The sequence below is a fragment of the Macrotis lagotis genome, chromosome 4 (assembly GCF_037893015.1).
Source record: "Macrotis lagotis isolate mMagLag1 chromosome 4, bilby.v1.9.chrom.fasta, whole genome shotgun sequence".
Taxonomy (NCBI): Eukaryota; Metazoa; Chordata; class Mammalia; order Peramelemorphia; family Peramelidae; genus Macrotis; species Macrotis lagotis.
In genome coordinates, this window is record NC_133661.1 from 111,520,170 (window position 1) to 111,542,134 (window position 21,965).

At 38.1% G+C, this 21,965-nt stretch overlaps 1 protein-coding gene across 1 annotated transcript in view; it reads left to right on the top strand.

Moving 5' to 3' along the window:
* SH3PXD2A (SH3 and PX domains 2A) overlaps window positions 1–21,965 on the top strand; it is a 362,190-nt gene that overhangs the window by 58,580 nt on the left and 281,645 nt on the right. The window contains exon 2 of the mRNA XM_074233789.1: window positions 2,700–2,780. Coding sequence (XP_074089890.1) covers window positions 2,700–2,780 — 81 coding nt within the window. The remainder of the gene's footprint in view (window positions 1–2,699; window positions 2,781–21,965) is intronic.

The window sequence follows — 21,965 nt, forward strand, 5'->3', positions numbered from 1 at the left end:
GTGAAAGCCCATGGAGGGGATAGGAAACCACCCTTACCTACCACCTTTGGGATAGTCTTTCTTGCCTCCAGTCACAGGCTTACAGAGTTCTGTCCTGGGACTACTGCCTTGGGGTCACCTCCTTCCTCTCCTCTCTTCTATCCTCATTTTCTTGAATTCTTTCTGGTAGGGCCTCATATTGGGAGTCCAGATTCTTGGGTGTAATCAACTGTTTCTACTCTCCCGGTGATGAAGGTACAGATGGGAATGATTTATTTGGAAGCAAGACAAACATAGTTGGTTATGTCTGAGGACTTTTGTTTTCTTTTTCTAACTTGTAAGTAGCTCCCAATGAGTTCTGCCCTCCATTTAGTTACCTCAGTCTAGCTCCCCAAGTCTACATTGTTCTTAGCCTAAAATTCTCCCCTTTCTTGGCTCTCTCTAAAAAACCAGATACTTCTTAATTTTCTAATCTCAAATGAGTTTACTCCTTAGGCTAGGGGCTTCCAGATTTTAGAGATTGTGGAACTTTTATATTACAAATAGATGCAAGACACATTTTTATATTTAATATACATCATTAACATTTTACCTGTCACTTTCTGAACAAAAGAGTAAGTCAATCCTTGATTTCTAACATCTGCTGACTTTCAAAATATAAAATGCTCTAACTAAAGATTGAACAGTTGACTTTAGCCAATCTTGACTTGATTCCATCACAATTCTGGCTCCTACCTATCTTTTCAACCTTCATTACACCAACCAGACTGACCTTCTTATTTGTGCCTCACACATCCCATTCCATCTCCGGTCTCCATGTCTTTGTTCATTCAACTTGCCATCTTTGCCTGGAACATACACTCCATCACCTCTATATCTTCAAATTCCTCACCTTCTTCTATATGAACCATTTCTTGATCCCCCTCAAAAGCTGTTTATCCCTTCCACATTATCATAAAATGCCAAAGTTAGAAATTGTTCATGGGGCATCCTAGAGAATCTTAGATCAGCAACTAGAAGAGATGCTAGAGTCATCTACTTAAATTCTCTCATTTGACAGTTGAGGAAATTGATACTTCTAAAGGTTAACTAGCTCAGGTTTACACAACCTGAACAAGAACTCAGGTCTCTAGACTTGTAATTTAAACCAGGGTTCTCTATTTTTGTCTCCAACTTCCTCAGTTTACAGATTTGGAAAACCAAGGCCTAGATAGGGGGAGTGACTTGTCTAAGGTAAGGCCATATGGCTAAATAATTAGTGACAAAACCAAAATAGGAAGCTAAGTAGACTGAATACTAGTCCAGTCTTCTTTCTACACCATATTGAAGTAAGGCTAGCAACCCATTCTGGCAGAGGCTTTGAAATATAATAATAATAAAACAGTAATAAAATGATATATCATTCATAAAGTTACTTAAACATTGTTTCATTAATCATAATCAGGTCCTGTTCTAAATGGCCATGACCTAACCATGACATCACCTGGCTGGTTGCCCATCTGTATAATGGTTTCTGGGGTGCTAACTGCTTCTGTAATGTTATGATACCCATGAATTTCATTAGGTGGGGCTTGCTACCTAATAAAGATTAGGGAAGTAAGAGAGTGGAGTAAATTGAGAGTGGAGATTATGAGGACTGTAATTAAATTTTTCTCTTCCATTTTCTTTTCATCATCATTCAATTTTCTGTGCACTTGTGGCAGTTTCTGATACTGCTTGGAGTCTAATGTGCTTCTGCAGAGTGACACTGAAAATTTAATTTGGAGACAGAATAAGAAAAAGTAACAAGATTTCAAAATACTATCTTCATCTACTTGTGAAACCCCCTGGAGTCTTAGCCAGCTTCTTGGACCCTAGTTTACTGTATAGTTTGAAGATCCTTTCCTGAGGCTGCTGGAAAAGTTATTCTCATTCTATATTTTCTTCCAAATTTTTCTCTTTCTCCCTTCAGGAAATTTGCCTTCTCTTCTCTTTGGATCTAGATCTAGCACCATCTACATCCATTGGGGGTGGATATGTCTATGAGAGAGAGTAATTTTCCTTCTTTTCTTGTTCCATCTGTTATTTATCTTAACAGTATGCCAGATTTCATCAATTAGCAGTCATTATTAAGAACCCATTATATGAATCCATCCCTTATTTAAGGAAGTGTAATAAGGGGCAGTTTGCCAGGACAGTCTAGTTTTCTGTGATTCTTGGAAATATCTTGGAGCAGTTGATATGATTGTAATATAGGAAACTTCCACCTTCAGTCTAGGATTTTCCCAAAGCAGACAGGTTTGGTGTTCCATTAAAATTGTTGAAAGTAGTAGGAGGGTAGGAAAGAAATGACTAGATATGGGAAAGGATGTGTGAATCTTTTCCACCCTTCAAGTGGTACCCATACTTTGTGGCAGCCTATATTCAATGTGCTATCTTTGGCCAAGTTGGAATATTGCAGATATGCATATTAATTGTGCGTTCACTGAATGCTTTGGTCTTAGAATCAGAAAATCTGTATTTGAATTCTAGTTCTTCCAAATACAAGCAATGTTACCACTGGTGAGTTACTGAATCTCTTGGAGACTTGGTTTTCTGATGTAGATAATAAAACTTATATTCCCTGATTGCTAAGGTACTATGAAGAAAACACTTTGTTGAGCTTTAAATGCTGTGAGAATGTGAGTTATTGTTATCTAAAATTTGTTCCAATTATTCATTTTTCTTTTTCCTTTTTCTAGGTGTACATTATCAATGTGACTTGGTCTGATTCCACCTCCCAGACTATCTACCGTCGATATAGCAAGTTCTTTGACCTACAGGTAGGTTTTTTTTCCCCTCTGCAGACATATTGTCTTGTCTCACTTGGAAGGATCTGAACTTCTAATTGGCCAGTCACTTTCTCACCTCTCCATCTGTCTCTTTTTTTCCCTCCCTCTCTTCATTCAACATGGAGAGTACTTTTTTTTTAAATAATATTTTATTTTATTTTAAGTTTAGTTTAGGTTTTGCAAGGCAATGGGGTTAAGTGGCTTGCCCAAGGCCACACAGCTAAGTAATTATTAAGTGTCTGAGGCTGGATTTGAACTCAGGTACTCCTAACTTCAGGGCCAGTGCTTTATCCACTGTGCCACCTAGCCGCCCCGAGAGTACCTTTTAAACAAAACCTGTAGTCAGATGATGCAGACCTCTTAGATCGAGCTATATTTGTGAAAGCAGTATTTTCTGGACAATTCACATTAGTCCACTAAGGAACAGGGGATACTTTGGGGTATTTTCAACAGCTTTAATTTATTTCAAAGAACCTCAAAACTTTCTTATGGGGAAGGACTCTTGCCACCAAGAGTTTAACCATAGAATCTCACAGTTCTCTAGTTCAGACACTCATCAAATGCAACAATCATCACTGTATCATTCCCAACCTCTAGATTGATCATATATCTTTGGTTTAGAAACTTACAATGAATTGTATGGCTACTCATTGTCTATCCAGGCAGCCTATTCCATTGTTGAATAGCTCATTGTTAAACATTCTTTCTTTATATTAAGCCTCCTTGTAACTTCCTGCCATTGCATCTAGTTTCCTTACCCTTCTTTCCTATTGTTTTTTCAAGATAGGGTGAAGGTGGCAGCTAATGTGGCTAACCACGGGTACTGGAGGGTGTGTATATGTGTGTAGGTGTACAAATATATGTGTGTCTGTAAATAAATGGGTGGGGCAAAAAAAATCACTATACAGTGAATCAATGAAAAAACACTTTTATTGAACATGGTGTGCCCAAGCGCTGGGTGTATAAGATAGAAGGGCAAACAAGTCCTTTCTCCCAAAGAACTTATATTCTGATTAGATGAGGCAACACAAAAAGGAGGGTTGAAATCTAAGGGGGGATGGAAAGATTTTGTTTGCTTGGGGTATAGTGACAGGATGGTGCTTAGGTCCGAGTTGGAAGGATTATAGTTGGTACCTTTATGCTCATGTGGTTGGTGTGAGGGACATGTCTGATGGGGAACTGGAGGGGTTGGCCTACTATCATTAGGAAGAGAGAAGTCAAGTCAACAAACATTAAGTGCTTGCTATGGCTAGACTTAAGAGTCAGTATACTTTCAGGGGAATTGAGGATGGGGGAGTCAGCATGCAGCTCAGTGGGGAATATCATGGAGCTCATTGGCAGGAAAGTGAAGGGTAAGATTCCCTGGAGCTTTTGCTCTGCTAGGCTCTCTAGCACCCAATACTTTTATTTTGGTGCTTTAAACTATTAGATAAGTTACTGAATTTTACAGATGGCAATCTGTTCATGATTTCTTGGTGCCAAAACAAATAAATCATCTAATGGCTGACAGATAGGATCATGGAATTAGAACTGGAAGGGATCTCTGAAGCCACATAGGCCACAGATTCTATTTTGTATTGCTTGATTGAAAAAAAAAAATCTTAGTGTTATTTTGTGTGTGTGTGTGTGTGTGTGTGTGTGTGTGTGTGTGTTTTAGGTTTTTGCTAGGCAATGGGGTTAAGTGGCTTGCCCAAGGCCACACAGCTAGGTAATTATTAGGTGTCTGAGGCCAGATTTGAACTCAGGGACTCCTGACTCCAGGACCAGTGCTCTATCCATTAGGCCACCTAGTCGCCCCTTACTGTTACTTTCAAAGTTGTCCTGCTTGTCTGTACTTCTTTCTGTTTTCTTCTATAGATTTATATATACCAAAAATATACATTTATATAGATACGAATATATTTCAATGACCGTTTTATTTTTTGGCATTATTATTGCTAAAGCTCTCCCATCTCATTTCATTCATCTGTAAAAAGTGAGAAAAGAAAGAGAAAACATTTGTAATATATAAGTATAGCAAACAAAATGAATCCACATAAGTGGTCACATCCAAAAATGAATGCTTTCATCTACACCTTGCATCCACCACCTATTTGTGTAAGGGTGGGTTCCATGCTTCAATATAGATCTTCTGATCATTGCATTTGAGAGCTACTGTTCTTGTATAACTTGTTCTCCTGGTTCTTCTCACTTTACTCAGCATCAGTTTAGACTATTCAAAGATTCTCCTAAATAATTTATTTTGCAATTACTTATAGTGCCAGTATATTTCATTACATTGATATACCCCAATTTATTCACCTGTTCTTCAACTGTATAGAACACAATTTTAGCATTTCCCCTTAGATTCTAGCTCTTTTCTTTCTTCCTTTTCCCCATTTCGAGATCATAAAGTTATTTTTTGCCTATCCTCTCTCTTAAGGTTTTTTTTTTTTTTTTACAAGGCAATGAGGTTAAGTGATTCACCCAAGGCCACACGGCTCGGTAATTATTAAGTGTTTGAGACTGGATTTGAACTCAGGTACTCCTGACTCCAGGGCTGGTGCTCTATCCACTGCGCCACCTAGCTGCCCCTATCCTCTCTCTTAATGTCACTGCCCACTCCCTTCTCACTTGTTTCCCCTCTTGAACTGATATATTTCCATATTAAACTCTGTGTATGTGTATGTGTATGTGTGTAGGTGTGTTCTGCCCTCTTGGTCCATTTTACATAAGAGTGAAATTCATCTGATGCCCATTACCTCAACTTTCATGTTTACATATTCTTCTCATCCACTATAATTATGAGAAATATCAAGTTCCTTTCCATTCTTCTTCCTTTGTATCCTAGTGTATTCCTCCCTTTACCCTTCCTTCCCTGACCTCCATTCAAACCCACAGAACAGAACCTATCTATCCTGACTCCTCTGTTTTTCTCATTTAACTCCTTCTATAACTTTTAAAGACATTAATATTCTTAAGGGACACTTGTTCCTTCTTCCTCATTTTGAATATTAGCATTACCTTATCATATAATTCAATCCAGTTGCTCAAATTCATTTATCTTCATAGTTTTTTCTGTACTCTTGCATTTGTATTTTGAAATTCCTGCTCAGCTCTGGTCTTTTCATCATAAATGAAAGCCACTTTTCCATTAGATATTCTTTTTTTCCTCTCTCTCTAGGATTATTCTCAGCTTTGTAGCATAAGTTAGTCTCATATGTAAGTTTATATCCTTTGTCTTTTAGAATATTGCATTTCTAAGAGCTTTCATATTTAGTAGTAGCTGCCAGGTTCTATGTGATCCTGATGATAGATCCTGGGTACTCGAACTGCTTATTTCTGGAAGTTTGCCATAATTTTTTCTTTGATATGGTAGTTCTGTGACATTCCTAAAACTTTTCTTCTGGGGCTTCTTTCATGAGGTGATTAGTGAATTCTTTCTATCTAGTCTTTGTCTTTTTTTTTTTTAAAATAGATCAGTTTCCCTTTATGATTTCTTAAAATAATGTCTAAGTTTTTAAAAAAAATTGTCAGGAAAACTAGTGATTCTTAAATGATTTTTCCATGAGTTGTTTTCCAGATCATTAAACTAACATTTATTTAAGCCTACCGGGAACTATTATCTTTCATATCAGATATCCTATCTTTTCTTCCATTTTCAGTATTTTGTTCCAATATTTCTTGCTGTCATATGGAGTCACTGATTTCTGTTTGGTCAGTTCTAGTTTTGGGGGAATTTGTTACTTAAGATTTACTACTATCTCTTTTGAGCTATTTCTTTTTCTAGTTCTTTCTTCCAGAGGTCTTATTTAATTTTAAAATCTTTTATTATACTTTTTTTGTAGATATATAGTCCTCAGAAAATTCACATTTTTCTTTGAGTCACTTCTTGGAGAGTGACTCCGGAGTTACTCTCTCTCTTTTCTGGGTATCTATAGATTTACAATAATTTTTTTTATGCTGGTTGATATTTACTCATGGTTGCTTTGATTTACTCACCTTTCTAGCTTTAGTTCATGAATTGAGGCTTTGTGCCAAGGCCAGGTTCTGCCCCTTACTGAATGTTCAGGTGGGGTGGTCAGCTGTGTTTGGTCTCTTGCTCTGGGTCCCCTGGGATCTTGTGCCCCCATGAGTCTTTGAGATTGAGTGCTGCTGGGTCTCCATGACCTCTCTTGTGTCTCAGAGACTTAAGGCAGTAACAGTATGTTAGGAATCTCAGAGTCTTTGTACCTGAGTTCTCTTAATCTTAGAGACTTGGTGCTGATTACCCCAGGAATTTTTCAGGGGAGGAGCCCCTTGCTCTTGTTCCCTTCAGCTCAGAGTCTGACAGACCACATTGTCCCTGTCCATCTCTAGCCAAGTTGGGAGTCTATTTTTTTATGTTTAAAATTCTTTTTAAATTATTTAAGGCAATGGGGTTAAGTGACTTGCCCAAGGTCATATAGTTAGGTAATTATTTAGTATCTGAGGCCACATTTAAATTCAGGTCCTCCTGACTCCAGTACTCTATCCACTGCACCACCTAGCTGCCCTTATGTTTATAATTCTTAATTGCATTATCATGGTGAATAAAATTTGGAATCAAGAAGACCATCTCTAATACATTTCTGGGCAAATTAATATTGCCTCTATTTTATTATTTATATTATTAATACTATTTTATTAATATTAACATGTATATAATATTAATAACATTATATATTATTATTTATATCTCCAATATTATCACTGAAATATTATCTCCATTTTACAGAAGAGATAACTAAGACTGAGAGAGGTAGTATCTTCTGATCCTGCTCTCTTGATTGCTAAGTTCTTAGTCTAGGCCACCATTTCAACAAAGGGTCTCAGTTCCCTGAGTTCTCCTCTCAAGGTGCCTTGTCCCCTACCCTTTCTATCTTTCCAGTTTTCCTACAGATGTTGCCTTCTACCATTAGGAAATAAACTTCTTGGGCAGCAAGGTGCTTCCTGGAGTTAGGAGGACCTGAGTTCAAATGTGACCTCAGATATTTGATACTAGCTGTGTGACCTTGGGCAAGTCACTTAACCTCATTGCCTTGCAAAAACCAAAAACCAAAACAAAGAAACACAAAAATATAAGATATACAATAAATATAAGAGGGACAGGTATTTCTTAGATGCTTTCAATTTTATTTCCCGCCTTAGTACATCACTAGTAACATAGTAAGTGTTTGGTAAGTGGTTTAATTATTTATCTAATAGCTTCTACCCTAGCACATGGCTTGGTATATAGGAAAGGCTTAATAAATGCTTTGTCTGTCTATCTGTCTTTCTATCTATTCATCTACCTACTTCATAGGGATATAAACCTTAAAGCAGTGTACATAATTATCAGCTATTATTATTGTATTTTAGTGATATTGTCAATCTTTTTACAATTGTTGGAACTTTTGGTTGTTTCAGCATATTGGGAGTCGATTAAAAATAATCTATTTTTTTTAAAAACTCATTTAAAAAAATAAACAAAGAGCATGGGCTCTCTGAGCTCCTTGGACCTCCTGTCCACCCCCAGCCCTTTCTCTTTTTCTCTGCAACTCCTGTCCAGTCTTCAGAGGTCCTTCTCACTCGGATGGGTGGAGGATTTCAGAACTGCACTGATCAATGGGGTTAGTGTTGCTGGACAGGAAATGATGTCTTCTTTAGGGAGAGGGAGCCCTGAAAGGTCCCATTGATAAGAGAAGGGGGTCCAAAGGACAGTGGAAAACTCTCAGTGTAAAACTCCCCCCCCCCTTTCTGTTTTGGACTCTTCTCTTACCTTCCCAACTATAAAACTATAAAATATCATAAGAAAGGAATGCATTTCCCCTCGCCTCCATCATTTCCTGGGTCTCTCAAGGGGACTTCTGAGTGCAGATCATTTGTCAAATTAGGATCTGTCTGTGAGATGACCACTGGAAATGGTCAAGAGTTGTCTATTTAAGAGATGATGCTATCAAACACACAGCTAGGGACAGTTTTGTCAGACTTGGAAACATTTGAATTTCTTTGGGTTTTAGCCTCTGGTCTTAGCCTTGCAACATATAGGTCCCATTTTACAGAGGGCGAGGGCACATACTTGGAATAGACTTATCCACATCCACTTCCAGTTAAAAAACAAAAACTGAGACATTGTGGGATTCCTTTCCTGGGCATCTAACCTGCTGGTTTTGCCATGGGCAGCAATTTTAAGTCTTCTCTCTGTATCGAAAATATTAGTTGCTGGGAAACAGCTTTCATAGATTGAGTTTCTTTGTGGTTGCCAGGTCACAAGAAGAATGGTCTGCCTCACTCAGGGGGCAGATTCAGAGCCATGATATGTTTCTATTATTTCCCTTTGTATTTATACAAAAATTCTGTTTAATATAGGTCCCGGTATTTACTCTGCATTCATTCTATGCAGGACTGTGTTTAGCACAAGATGGATGAAACACCTTCCTTGCTGTTCAGGAGCATATGACTTACTTGGTTGGAGAGTCAAGAAGTTAGCACTGTGGTTGACTTTGCAGGTTGGGTTCCTCAATAGAAAAAGGAGGTTATAGAAAAATTTATTGTGATTGTTGCTTTCAAAACTATTTTCTGAATTCCTTTTGAAGTCTATACTTTCCACCTTACCCTCTCTTAGGTGAGGTCTTCATTAAGGACTTCCCTCCAAATCCCTAAAGTCAATTCCCATGTGGCAAGAATGTGGATACATCACACATACCCCCATTTTATAGAGGGTGAAAGCTCATACTTGGAATAAATTGGATGTTACCCCAGTGACATTAGCCAAGAAAGAACAGATCAGTCAAGATTGTTGGTCATTGCTAATCAGGTTTCCCCAGGATAATCTGGATTTAGAATAAAAACAAAAAAATGAGTCAATTTTTCTCCAACTAATACTTTGGCACTGAGTCTGTCTCCCCCTTTGGATCTCCTTGTCATGCCACTAGGGCATGTCTTAGGATACCTCAAGTTACTCTAAAAGCTGCTATTTAAGGGGCGGCTAGGTGGCACAAAGGGTGGCTAGGTGGCACAGTGGATAAAGCACCGGCTCTGGAGTCAGGAGTACCTGGGTTCAAATCCGGTCTTAGACACTTAATAATTACCTAGCTGTGTGGCCTTGGGCAAGCCACTTAACCCCATTTGCCTTGCAAAAAACTAAAAAAAAAAAGCTGCTATTTGTCCTAGGGAATAGTCAGATAACAATGAAAAAGAACTCATATTTTTTACTTTTCTCCCAGGAGGATGGTAGATTGGTGGGGGTGGTAAAAAGCTGATCAAAAGTCACTTAAAATAATATAAATAATTATTAAGGTTATGAATTTACTTTCCCTGCAGGTTGAAATAGTGTAGTCAATGGATGTCATAGGTTATTTAGTAACTAAAGTAAAACCTGGATGTGAAAAAAAGCTTCTTAAGAATGATTTAATGGGGATGGCTAGGTTGGTACAGTGGATAAAGCACCGGCCCTGGAGTCAGGAGTACCTGGGTTCAAATCTGGTCTCAGACACTTACTAATTACCTAGCTATGTGGCCTTGGGCAAGCCACTTAACCCTATTTGCCTTGCAAAAATCCAAAAAAAAAAAAAACAGAATGATTTAATGATAGTTTGACCAGGAGGCTGCATGATGCTTTAGGAAGAGCTGGAATAGGAGTCAGGGGACTTGGGTTCAAAATGTGCTCTACTTCTTACACATGTGACCTTGGATAAGTCACTTCATCTTCTGACTCTGTTTCTTTATCTGTAAAATGGGACCATGAACACTTCCACTCCTTGTTTCTCAAGTCCATTGGAAGGATTAAAAAGAGAAAGTATACATAAGACACCTCATAAAAAACTTAAGGAGTTAAAGAGATGCCTACATATCTATAGAAATGACAGTGGGGAAAGTCAAAAGTCTTTTTTTTGGGGAGGGATTAGGGGTTCTCTTTTAGAGGCAATGTGATATAGTGAACTGAATTTAGAGGTAGGAGAAACCAGGATTTGAATTGTGCCTCTGGCACATTCTGGCTCTCTGACCATGGGTAAGTCGAATAAACTTTGTAAGCCTTAATTTCCTCATTTGTAAGATTTCTCTTTGTAGTTTTATACCAAAAGGTTGTTAGGATAAGAGGAGATAATATATGTAAAATGCTTTCTATGTAAAATGCTTTGTGGTTCTTTAAGGTCTGCATAGATTTTATTTGGAGGAGATTGTCATTGGATATTAGGAGTATACTTGGACATTGTATGATTTGGGAATGGTCAGCTTGTGAAAACTACACTTTGATCTGGCTTCCTTTCTGTTCCTCTCACACGCCATCTCCAGACTTTTGACATTTTCACTGTTGTTTCCATTTCTGGAAGGCTATTCTTCCTCATACCTGCCTCCTGGTTCCCCTTCAATTCCTAGCTAAAACAGCCTTCTTCTTGAAACCCTTGTCAATTCTTTGTTTTATTGTTACCTTGACTTTAAGAGGCAGTATAAGTGAGTGTGCAGAATGCTGGGAAGCCAGTACCACCAGTTTGACCCAGTTGGTTTTTGTAATATGACAATCCATTGGTCAAGGAGCTATGCTAAAGGTCATAAATTTTAGGAGAAGGGTGGTTATTGGTGTTTTCTTGCCTCTTTTGTGCTCAGTATCTATTGAATGTCTGGTATATGTTTCATTCTGTGTTAAACTTAGGAGCAAGGAATGGAGGTTTTGGTAATTATGAGTTCATTCATTCATGTTCAACAAACATTTGTGGGGGGGGATTGCTCAATGGATAGAGCTCTGGTCCTGGAGTCAGGAAGACTTGAGCTCAAATTTGACCTTAGACTTATCTGTGTAACTCTGATCAAATCACTTCACCTCTCTTTTTCTTAATCTACTGGAGAAGAAAATGACAAACCATTCCAGTATCTTTATCAAGAAAACCCCATGGACAGTATGATCTACAGGGTCATAAAGAGTAAGACACAACTGAATAACAACCATGGACTGGACACTGAGGGTTTCAAGACAGAAAGGAAATAGGTCCTGCCCTTAAAGATGTTTATTTACATTATGTTTGGAGGAAAAGAATGATAATGTTAAGTAAATCCAAAGTAATTTCTAGAAAGGGAAGTAAGGAGGACCCAAACAATTCTGAGGGATCAGAATACCCTTTCAGTTGAGTATGCTATTGTATCTTGAAGGAAGTTAGAGATTCTTAATGGTGGACATGAGAAAAAAAAGAGCATTTCAGGTTTGGGGGAATAGCCTGAATAAAGTCATGGAGATGGGAGATGGCAAGGAAAAGGAAGTAGGCCAGTTTGGTGGGAATGTGAGTATGTGAAGGGAAGCCTGAAAAAGTGTGTCACAGTTTCTTTTTTCAGAGGACTCAAAATCAAGACTGGCAAGGCATAATACAAATGAAACCATGGTATATAAAATAAGACTCTTAATTAATATTCTTGTGGATTAACAATGTGATAATGGTCAGCAAAAAAGTTTTCTATTATCGTAAATGATGCCCAGAGGAGGGGGAGAGAAATGATTGAAGTCTGGGTTCCATGGACGAGGTTGGGGTAGGTTTTGTAGCATGGATGTGATTTGGTGAAGTAGAGGAAAAAGATGGAGTGTTGATATGTCAAGGAGCATAGTTTATTTTTTAGGTTGGTGAGGAGACAGATTTGGCCTATTGAAATCAACATTCAGTTCTGTAGGAACCTAGTTCTGGAACTGGGAAGGGAAATTAGAGACTATCTAATCTAGTTCTTTTACTTTATAGGTGAAGAAAATAGGCCTAGGGAAGTTATGACTTGTCTAAAGTCACAGAAATGATATCAGAAGAAGAATCTAAACCCAGGTTCAAAGATTTCAAAGCCAGTATTTTTTTCATTGTCTATAGAAGAGAAAGATTGAACAGCCTTTGGAATGTGTAGCTCTGAGATCTGCTTTGTGATTTTAACAAAGACGCTTTTCAGAAGTGTGTAACAATCAGATCTTATTTTTTGTGTTACAAAGGCTCTTTTTACAAGAGAGAAGATGTTGAAGTCATTTAGTCCAGAAATTTTTCAAGAGTCTTCATTTTTTTTTTTTTAGGTTTTTGCAAGGCAAATGGGGTTAAGTGGCTTGCTTAAGGCCACGCAGTTAGGTAATTATTAAGTGTCTGAGGCCGGATTTGAACTCAGTCCTGACTTCAGGGCCGGTGCTCTATCCACTGTGCCACCTAGCTGCCCCAGTCTTCAGTTTTTTTATGGAAGATGAGCACCGACCACTTGTAGAGTGTGATATGGAAGGGATTTTTAGAAAGTACCAGATAGTTCCTAAGGTCCCTTCTAACTATGAAATTCTGTGATTTCTGTTAGTAGAGGGAACACTGTTGGTACTTTCATGTAGCAGGAACTCAAGATTCTAATCACTTAATCTTTTAGGAGTCCAGAGACAGAACTGAAACATATCTTGGAGAAACTCTAATCTAAATTACCACATTGCCTAGATGAGGAAACTGAGGCTTAGAGATGGGTTTTGTCTGAGGATATAGTGAATTTCTTACCATTGGAGATTTTCCAGCAGAGGCAACAAATTAATTTACTGAGGTATTATAATATGTTTGTTCTTCAATTTTTTAATTAGACCATGACATCAGGGCCATGATAAGCACATTGAGTGAGGTGGGGCTGTGCGAAGTCACCAGTCTCACTTTCTTCTGTAGAGTTATCTGGATCCAGTGGTCAGGTATAAATCAGGATGACTGGAGATGACCCTGGATGTGAGACAATCAGGGTTAAGTGACTTGCACAAGACCACAAAACTAATATCAGACAAATGTCTGAGGCCAGATTCAAACTCCCATCCTCCTGAATACAAAGCCAATGCTCTATCCACTGTGCCACCAAAGTAAGTCCAGATGTCTTCCTTTAGAAGGTCCCTTTCCAACCTTAGATTGTATAATTCAAGGTCACAGACACAGTGAATCATTGGCAGGGATTAGGACAAGAACCCAGGGTCCCTCAGCAGTTTTCACTTATCATATTCTATGGCAAGTAAAGGTCACAGAGATTAGCTGTCCTTTGTGGGTCACTTTCTTATGGGTCTCTCTGTCCCTTCTTCATTGATCATTGCAGTAATCCCCTAGGATAATAGGGGAAAGATAGGAAGTGTGTTCTCACTTCATTTTCATAATTCAAAGAGGATTTCACTTTTTGACATTCTGGGCCATTTCTAGTGAGGTCTTCTGAGATTATGTCACACAGTGATCTGGGAATGAGGAAGCTGAGGAGAATACTAGAACTCTTAGAGGAGGCAGCTAGTTGGAATGGTGAGTGGTGTGCTGAATTTTGAGTCAAGAAGACCTATGTTTGAATCTTACTCCTCATTGGTAAAATGGCTACAATAATAACACCTACCTTACAGGGTTGTTGTGGGGATCAAATGAGGCAATATATATAAAGCACTTAACAAATTTTAAAGTAATATATAAATGTTAGCTACTGTGATTCCAACTAGAAACATCACCCACTCAATTGTTGTTGTTTGTCCTTTATTCTCAAAGAGGACCTTGACATCTGGGAGGTGATGCCAAGACTTGCAAGTGAATTAGACTTAAGTGAAGGAAGGCTGTGCAAAGTCACCAGAAGCTTCACTTCTCCTCTAGAGCTATCTGAGTCCAGTGGCAAGATAGAGATCAGGATGCCTGCAGAATGGCCCCCACACTCTCAGAGAAGAAGGGACTGACTGACTTATCTACAAATTTCTAATGACAACAGAACTGAATATTGAGGAGGGTCTGGCTATTAATCTATCAGGGAATTTGGAGGTGGGATTAGGAGAAATGAGGTGTGGAGGGAGTGGGGGGGGGAATTTTAAGTTACTTGGCTTCTTGGGCTCACTCCAAACCAGATTTCCAGCCCCTGAAAAACCTCTTTCCAAACCTACTTGACTGTTAAGTGTCTCAGGCATTGCCCCGGCCTCTGCTGAGGAAGGAACTGAAGTCCTTAGGAAGCTTGAACTCTTTGGCAGGTTGTTTCACAACATGACTTACAAGGAGCCAAGCTGGAGTAATTTCAAGAGCAAACAGGGATTCGGAAGGTGCTATTGGTCCTTCATGTTGAACCCCAGCTAGTTAATGCGCAGGGTAAATATTTGATCAGAGTTGGGAGAGAGTTTTTTTTCCCCTTCTTTTCTAAGGGCATGTGAAGGCTATAGCTGCTGGAGAAATTCAGGACACCCGCAGTCACTGATCTTGTTAGGAAGAGTTATTTATTCTTTCTCACCTGCTCCCCTGGTCCCCAGCTTTCTCACAAATTTTTAGTGTAATTAGCTAACAGTAAACCAGTTTGATGGAAGGGGAATAGTGTCATGGAACTCTCAAAATGCAGTATAAAATTTAAAATATTCATATTTGAATATGGAATGCATGATGAGATTTTTTTATCAATGTAAGTCAATTTGCCTTTTTTTGATGGTTAGCTTGGAACAGTTAGTAGTGAATAAGAGATAATCACAAATAAGCATCACAAAGGAAGAAAGGGATAGGTGTCTTTAGAAAGGCACAAAACAAAATTATATGGGAGATCAGAGAAGAGAAATATCATTTCTAACTAGTAGTAAATTAATAATCAATTAAAGAATTTCCAAGAACAGGGCAAGGAAAGCATTATAAAGGAGGTGATAGTTGATCTGGGTCCCACAGTATGGCTAAGAATTGGACAAGTGAACTAATAATAAAATGAATTTGTGTGCATATGCCTACAACCAATGATTCTGGGGGAATACACCAAGAGGTATACTTGGGGATAGCATGAATGGGAAGAAGGGGAATTCTGCAATATTCCAGATTTTAAGTGACTGTGGATAAGTCAGTCTATCAATTTATTCCTTGTGTGAACTTGGAATACTTAAAAAAAAATCTTGGGTTGACATGTCCAGTTGATAAACTATATGTGGATGATTGAGGACTGACTGTATTTTTTTAAAATGGAATTACAGAGGGAAGGTTATTTAGGATCATAAGAATTAGTCAAATTAAACTTGCTATATATAAGACACAGGGCTAAACGGTGAGGATACAAAAAAATTAAACATAGTCCCTCACATTCTAAGGCAGATGACAATGTGTATATACAAGACATGCACAGTGTAAAAAGAAGGAGTTTTAGAGGGAATGTACCTGGCGAGGGGGAGGAGGACCCCATGCTAAGACCAGGAAGGCCTTTGACAGTTAGGTTTTGAACTGAGACTTGAAGGAAGACTGGGAAGTCTTTGGAGGTGTTAAGGAAAAAGAGCATTGTAGAAATGGGGCTGTGGCCCAAGAAAATGGTGATGATCCTATAGCTAACATTTATGGAGTACTTTATGAATTTCAAAATGATTTGCATCACTTATCTCACGATCTTGTGAAATAGATAATCCAAGTATTTTTTAATTACCTTCCCTATTCTGCCTTGCCTTATAGATAAGGAAACCAAGGCTAAGAAAGGTTCAGTAACTTGCCTGTACTAGCACGTTTCAGAGGCAGGACTGAAGCCCAGATCTCTCCTGACTCAATCTATTTCTCTTATCAATAATACCCCTCAGCTTCTCCAAAATCACATAGGAGGTTCTTGGTACATCCCGAACAAGAACTCAGATTTGCAGCCTTCCAGTCCAGTTCTCTTTCCATTGCCTCACAATGACACTATCCTTTCCATCATTTTATCATGTGCAAATATGTATATGTGTTACTGGTGGTGGCAGGGGGTTCTAGTAACAGATGCAGAGAAACTTTATGGAGTAAGTTATTTCAGTAGATTTCTTTTCTCCTTTCCTTCTTCTTCTCCTCAACCTGCCTCCCCTCCTCAAACCCCCCCCCCCAAAAAAAATAAAAGAACTAGGAGGCCAAGAGAAAGAGTCTCTGGACTTGTGCTCTACATTCAAAAGTTACTCAGTTAATGCCGGCTATTATTGCTTGTGATTCTTAAATGGAAAGCAACTTATCAGAAGAGGACTCTAATGGTATGTTAGAATACTGCCTTTGCATTAAATGACTATGAGACCTTGGACAAATTCATTTTCTCCTGGCCCTTAGTTTCCCTACCATAAAATCAGGGCTGAATAAATGTGGCCCATGGGAGATTTTATGCAGCTGTCTGTGGGTTAACTAAATGCTTTAGTAAAAGAAGCCAAGCTACTGCAGAGGCCTGATTAAAATCGCAAATCAAGGTGGGCAACTAAGGTGATGCAGTGGATAGAGCACCGACCTTGGAGTCAGGAGGACCTGAGTTAAAATTTGGCCTCAAACACTTTAATAATTGCTGAGCTGTGTGAGCTTGGGTAAGTCACTTAACCCCATTGCCTTAAATAAATAAAATTTTAAAAAATTAAATGGCAAATCAAAATATATTGTCTGTTGCTTCAATAAAAAAAACTTTTAAAGATAAAGTTGGACAGCCCCTGTGTAAAATGAAGGGGTTGGAAAGGCAGTAGATTGGACCCAAATCTGGAAAACCTGGGTTTAAATCCTGTCTCTGTCACAGAGTAGCTGTCTTCTTGGATCTCAATTTTCTCAACTCTAAAATGAGAGGGTTGCACTTAGTGGCATTTAAGATTCGTTCTAGCTCTATGATGCTATGAGTAACATATCTTTTCACTTGGTTATACTCTTATTCTGTGACCTCTTTCTTAAGAAATAGCCCTTATTTGGCAGGGATTTCCTTTCTATCTTTCCTAGGTGACTTTGCAAAGTTCTTAAGGTATTTGAAATCAATGTCCACTGGAAGGAAAGGTCTCTGGAGTTTTATATTGAATTAAGTTTATGTTTGTGCAAAAATGCACTTAGCTTAAGAGTGTCTGATCCTTTAATTCAGAGGGGCTATAAGGTCAAACCTGCTGGCAATGATAAGTGAACAGGTATTGCTCTAGGATGTTTTCTGTGGACTGTGTTAGAGAGAGAGAGAGAGAGAGAGAGAGAGAGAGAGAGAGAGAGAGAGAGAGAGAGAGAGAGAGAGAATACATGTGACAAAAGCTTAAATTCTTCCTTAAACCTCTAAAGACAACAGGATATGAAGATGAATTCCATCTCTTCAGAGCTTACTTTCTATGTGGGCAGGGATCAGGTGAAGGAATAAGAGATGACTTTTGGTGCGTGTACATTTTACACAGGCAATATCACTTTTTGGTAGGAATGGGAGAGCTTTAGACTGGAAATTCTGAAAACTTGGATTCTTTTCTAACTGCCACTAACTCTGGGTGAGCTTTATCAAGTTGTTTACCCTCTCTGGGCTTCACTTTCCTCATCTAGTGAAGGCCTTAGTTCTCTACTGATCTTTAGACTGGCATCTCCAGGTGCCTATTGGACCTTCCTTTTCTCCTTCTTTTCCTCTTCCCCTTCCCCCCACTCCCACCCATATTCTCCCCATTGAACATCACAAACTGGGGCTTAGTACAATGCATAGCACCTAGTATAAACTTAGTAAATATTTACTGATTGATTTATTTGATTATTTCTGTTGTAAAAGAGCATTAGAATTTACATTAATAACCAGTACTCTCTATTCTAGTTCTGAGCTCTGATAACAATACTTTTATTTCACCAAGCATCTGAAGATGAGGTGAGGCTGGACCATTTAGTTATAAATAGCACAGGATGGGGGGAGGAAGGGGAGGTGGTAAAGCAAGAAAGACCCAAAGACAGACACGGAGATAGACAAAGAGAAGGTTCTGATACTATTACAAATTTGTTTATAATAGCAAATTCTAGGCTGCTAAGTTTTAATTACTGACTCATCTTTTCTCTAAGCTTTATATCTCTTTTTAAAATTATTACTGAATTTGATGTTACCAGGAAATAACATGATCCTGATAGAACACTGTGGGGATTTCAGTGACCCCAATAAAATGCTATGAAGCATCTCAATGACCCCTGTAGAATACTCTGGAAATTCCTTTGACTCTAACAGAACATTTAGAGGCTTCCAATGACCCCAGGAGAACATTAACTCCGATGGGGATTCCTGGCTGACTATTTTCAAGCTTTGATATGGTGCTTTCCCTTTCATTATATCCTTTTGGCCTGAGAATAAATGTCTTACTTCTTTTGTTGCTTCTCTTGCAGATGACTTTGGTAAGAAAAGTAAAATTCATATATGGGAAGGATAGATTATGCAGAGATGTGTTTACCATAAGGAAGAAAATATTGTTATTTAATAGAAACCATTGATTCTGTGGAGAGCAGTCTGTCTGCCTGTAATTAGTGACTAGAAATGGAAGAGGAGAACTCTTCCACTCAGAATTAACAACAGGTTGACACATATTTCTTTCATCATGTGCAGTCTCTGGTAATGGAATAGCTTAAATCATATTTACTTTCTAGGAGTGAGATAGCAAAGGATCATTGCTTTCTGTTCTAAAGAGAATGGACCTATTTGGACTTGTCCAAGGTGACAGTGTCAGAGCCTAGACTCAAACACAGTTTTCCTGATTCCAATAGAAATTTAACAAAGTGGTTATAACCAGAGGTCAACTAATCTTCAGCAGGGTGCAATGGGAAGTGGGGGTTCATTGGAAGTCAGGGGACCAAGTTAGTACTGATCCTGACTTTTCTACTTTCTACCTCCATGACCCTAAGTATGCCATTTAACCTCTTAGACCCTTCCTAGAAAGAAAATACACTGATTCTGAAATTGGAAGTTCCAACTAGGTTTAAATCCCTCCTCTTACACATTCTATCCTTGTGCTTGGGCAAGTTGCTTAGTAGTTTCTTTATTTGTTAAATGAAAGAACTGGATTAAATTGGCCTCTGAGCTCCCTTCTATTTCTGTTCTTGATCCTCTGATTCCCAGTATAATCTCCTTGAGACCACTGAAGTGGAGTTTCAACTCTAGTTGACAGGGTAGCCATTGTTCAAGGAAGATGTGATAAGGGGACACTTTTTAAAAGAAAGGCATGTATTTTTAATGCTAGAAAATTTTGCTTTCCATGGGGTATAGATATTTACTTTGTGATGTCATGGCATGTGTTACACTTGAAGTCGTGTTGGTCATTGAGGTTCCTGAAAGAGCAGTGCCCCAAAGTTGCCACTGGATGGATTAGGATTTTCTTAAGTGTGAAGGGTAATGGGGTGGGGGGGGGGGGAGAGAGAGAGAGAGAGAGAGAGAGAGAGAGAGAGAGAGAGAGAGTCAGTCTGTGTGTGTGTGTCTCTGTCTGTGTGGCTCTCTGTGTGTGTGTCTCTGTTTTCATAAACTTGCTGGGAAAGGGTCTCTGCAGGGGACTTTGGAGAAATTGTAAGAGGAGCTGGAATGTTGTCCCAGTGTTAAACCCTGGACCTGTTTATTGGTTTTAAGCTTTGGGGTAGGGTGTTGAGCTGAGTATGGGAAACTCTGGGGATTCAGATCAGTATTTGCTATTCAGAACTATTCAGATTTTGCTCTGAACGATGGATAATATTTCTTTAAGGGGGAGACCCCTTTCTTTGGTATAATTGCTGTGATTGTAGATAACACCGTTTGGAAGGTTGACATTTAATATGTCAGTACTGAAAATATATATCTTTGGTTCTGTGGTAAACTCAAAGAATCAAAAGAATGTCAGAAATGGAAGAGATCATCAAATCCAAAGGGTCTTAACCTAGCATTTGTGATTATATTTCAGTGGGTCCATGAGCTTGGATGGAAAACATTGATTTTCACTAATCTCCAACTGAAGCATCTCTAAGAATTATTTTAAAATATTTTTCTTTAAAGGTGTTCACAGGTTTTGGCAGATTACCAAAGAGATCCATGACTTAAAAGTTTAAAATCCCTACTCTTCTCCAACTCTGTCATTTTACAAGACTAAGAAAGGCAAGTGAATTTCTCAGTCACATTGAAAAATGAAAGTGCTGGTATTCATCATTGTGGTAGAGGGAGCATCCATACTAGTGATATTACATAGACCCTAGAAGTCTATCCTTTGGAGAGGTATAGTGTCAGTCTCTGCCTCTATCTCTCTAAAACACATATAATAGTATATAATATTATAGTACATTAATATAATAATATTTAAAATAAGCACCCACTCAGACCTTCTCTCAAGGAACTTATAATCTAAGAGTACTACATTTATTTTAAAATAATCTTTTTTCACATTATTTTAATTTCCTATTTTCTCCTGATTCTAGAAAGTCATTTCTTATAATGATGAAAAAAATAGAAAGAAAAAATAGTTCATCAAAACCAATAAATAGAGCATGTCTTAAAGTACATTGTCACAACTCTTCTTTCAGTCCAAGCTTAGTCATTTTAATTTCATGTTATTCTTTTATTCAGTTGTTAGTGGTTTGTTATTACTTTTTCTATTTACATTGTTGGGGTAATTGTGCATATTGTTTTCCTGGTCCTTCTTACTTCATTTTTAATTAGTTATATATTAAAGATATATGTCTTTTTATTTTTCTCTATATTCTTTTTTTAAAGGTTTTTGCAAGGCAAATGGGGTTAAGTGGCTTGCCCAAAGCCACACAGCTAGGTACTTATTAAGTGTCTGAGGCCGGATTTGAACTCAGGTACTCCTGACTCCAGGGCTGGTGTTCTATCTACTGCACCACCTAGCTGCCTCCTCTATATTCTTAATATTTGTTGTTTTTTATGGTTAAATAAGATTTCATTATTTTAATATACCAAAATTTGTTTAGTCATTCCACAGTCATATTTTGTTTCCAGTTTTTTTGTGATAATATGTTGTTATATATGGGACTTTCATTTTTATCTTTTGCCTCCTTGGAAAATGTATCTATCAGAGGAATCTTTGTTTATTTTCACAAGAGTTATGTTTATTGAACACCTACTATAGTCAAGGATATGGGCTCCAAACATACAGAGAAGAATAAGACACAATCCCTGACTTCAAGGAGTTTACAATAAAATAAAGTGGATAAGAGATAAATTATATAAACTACATGGGATGCATTCCTTGAGAGAGGTACAAAGTTCTCTGAAAATTCAGAGGAAAGAAGGAGAGAAATCATTTCTAACTTATAGTGGGAGGTGTAGAAATAAGAGAAGTCTTAATGGAACAGGTGGCATTTGATTTGGGACACAGAATAATTAGGATTTCGATGAGCAAATATATGAAGAAGGACTCAGTCTAGGCAAACTAGTTGGTGTTAGTAAAGGTACAGAAGTAAAAAAGAAGATTGTATAGTTTGGATGATGGTGAGACTTTGATTTGACTAGTGAGGAAAGAATCTTTGTCGGGGGGAGGACTAGAAAGGTAGATTAGAAATACATTGAAGAGACCAGTGAATA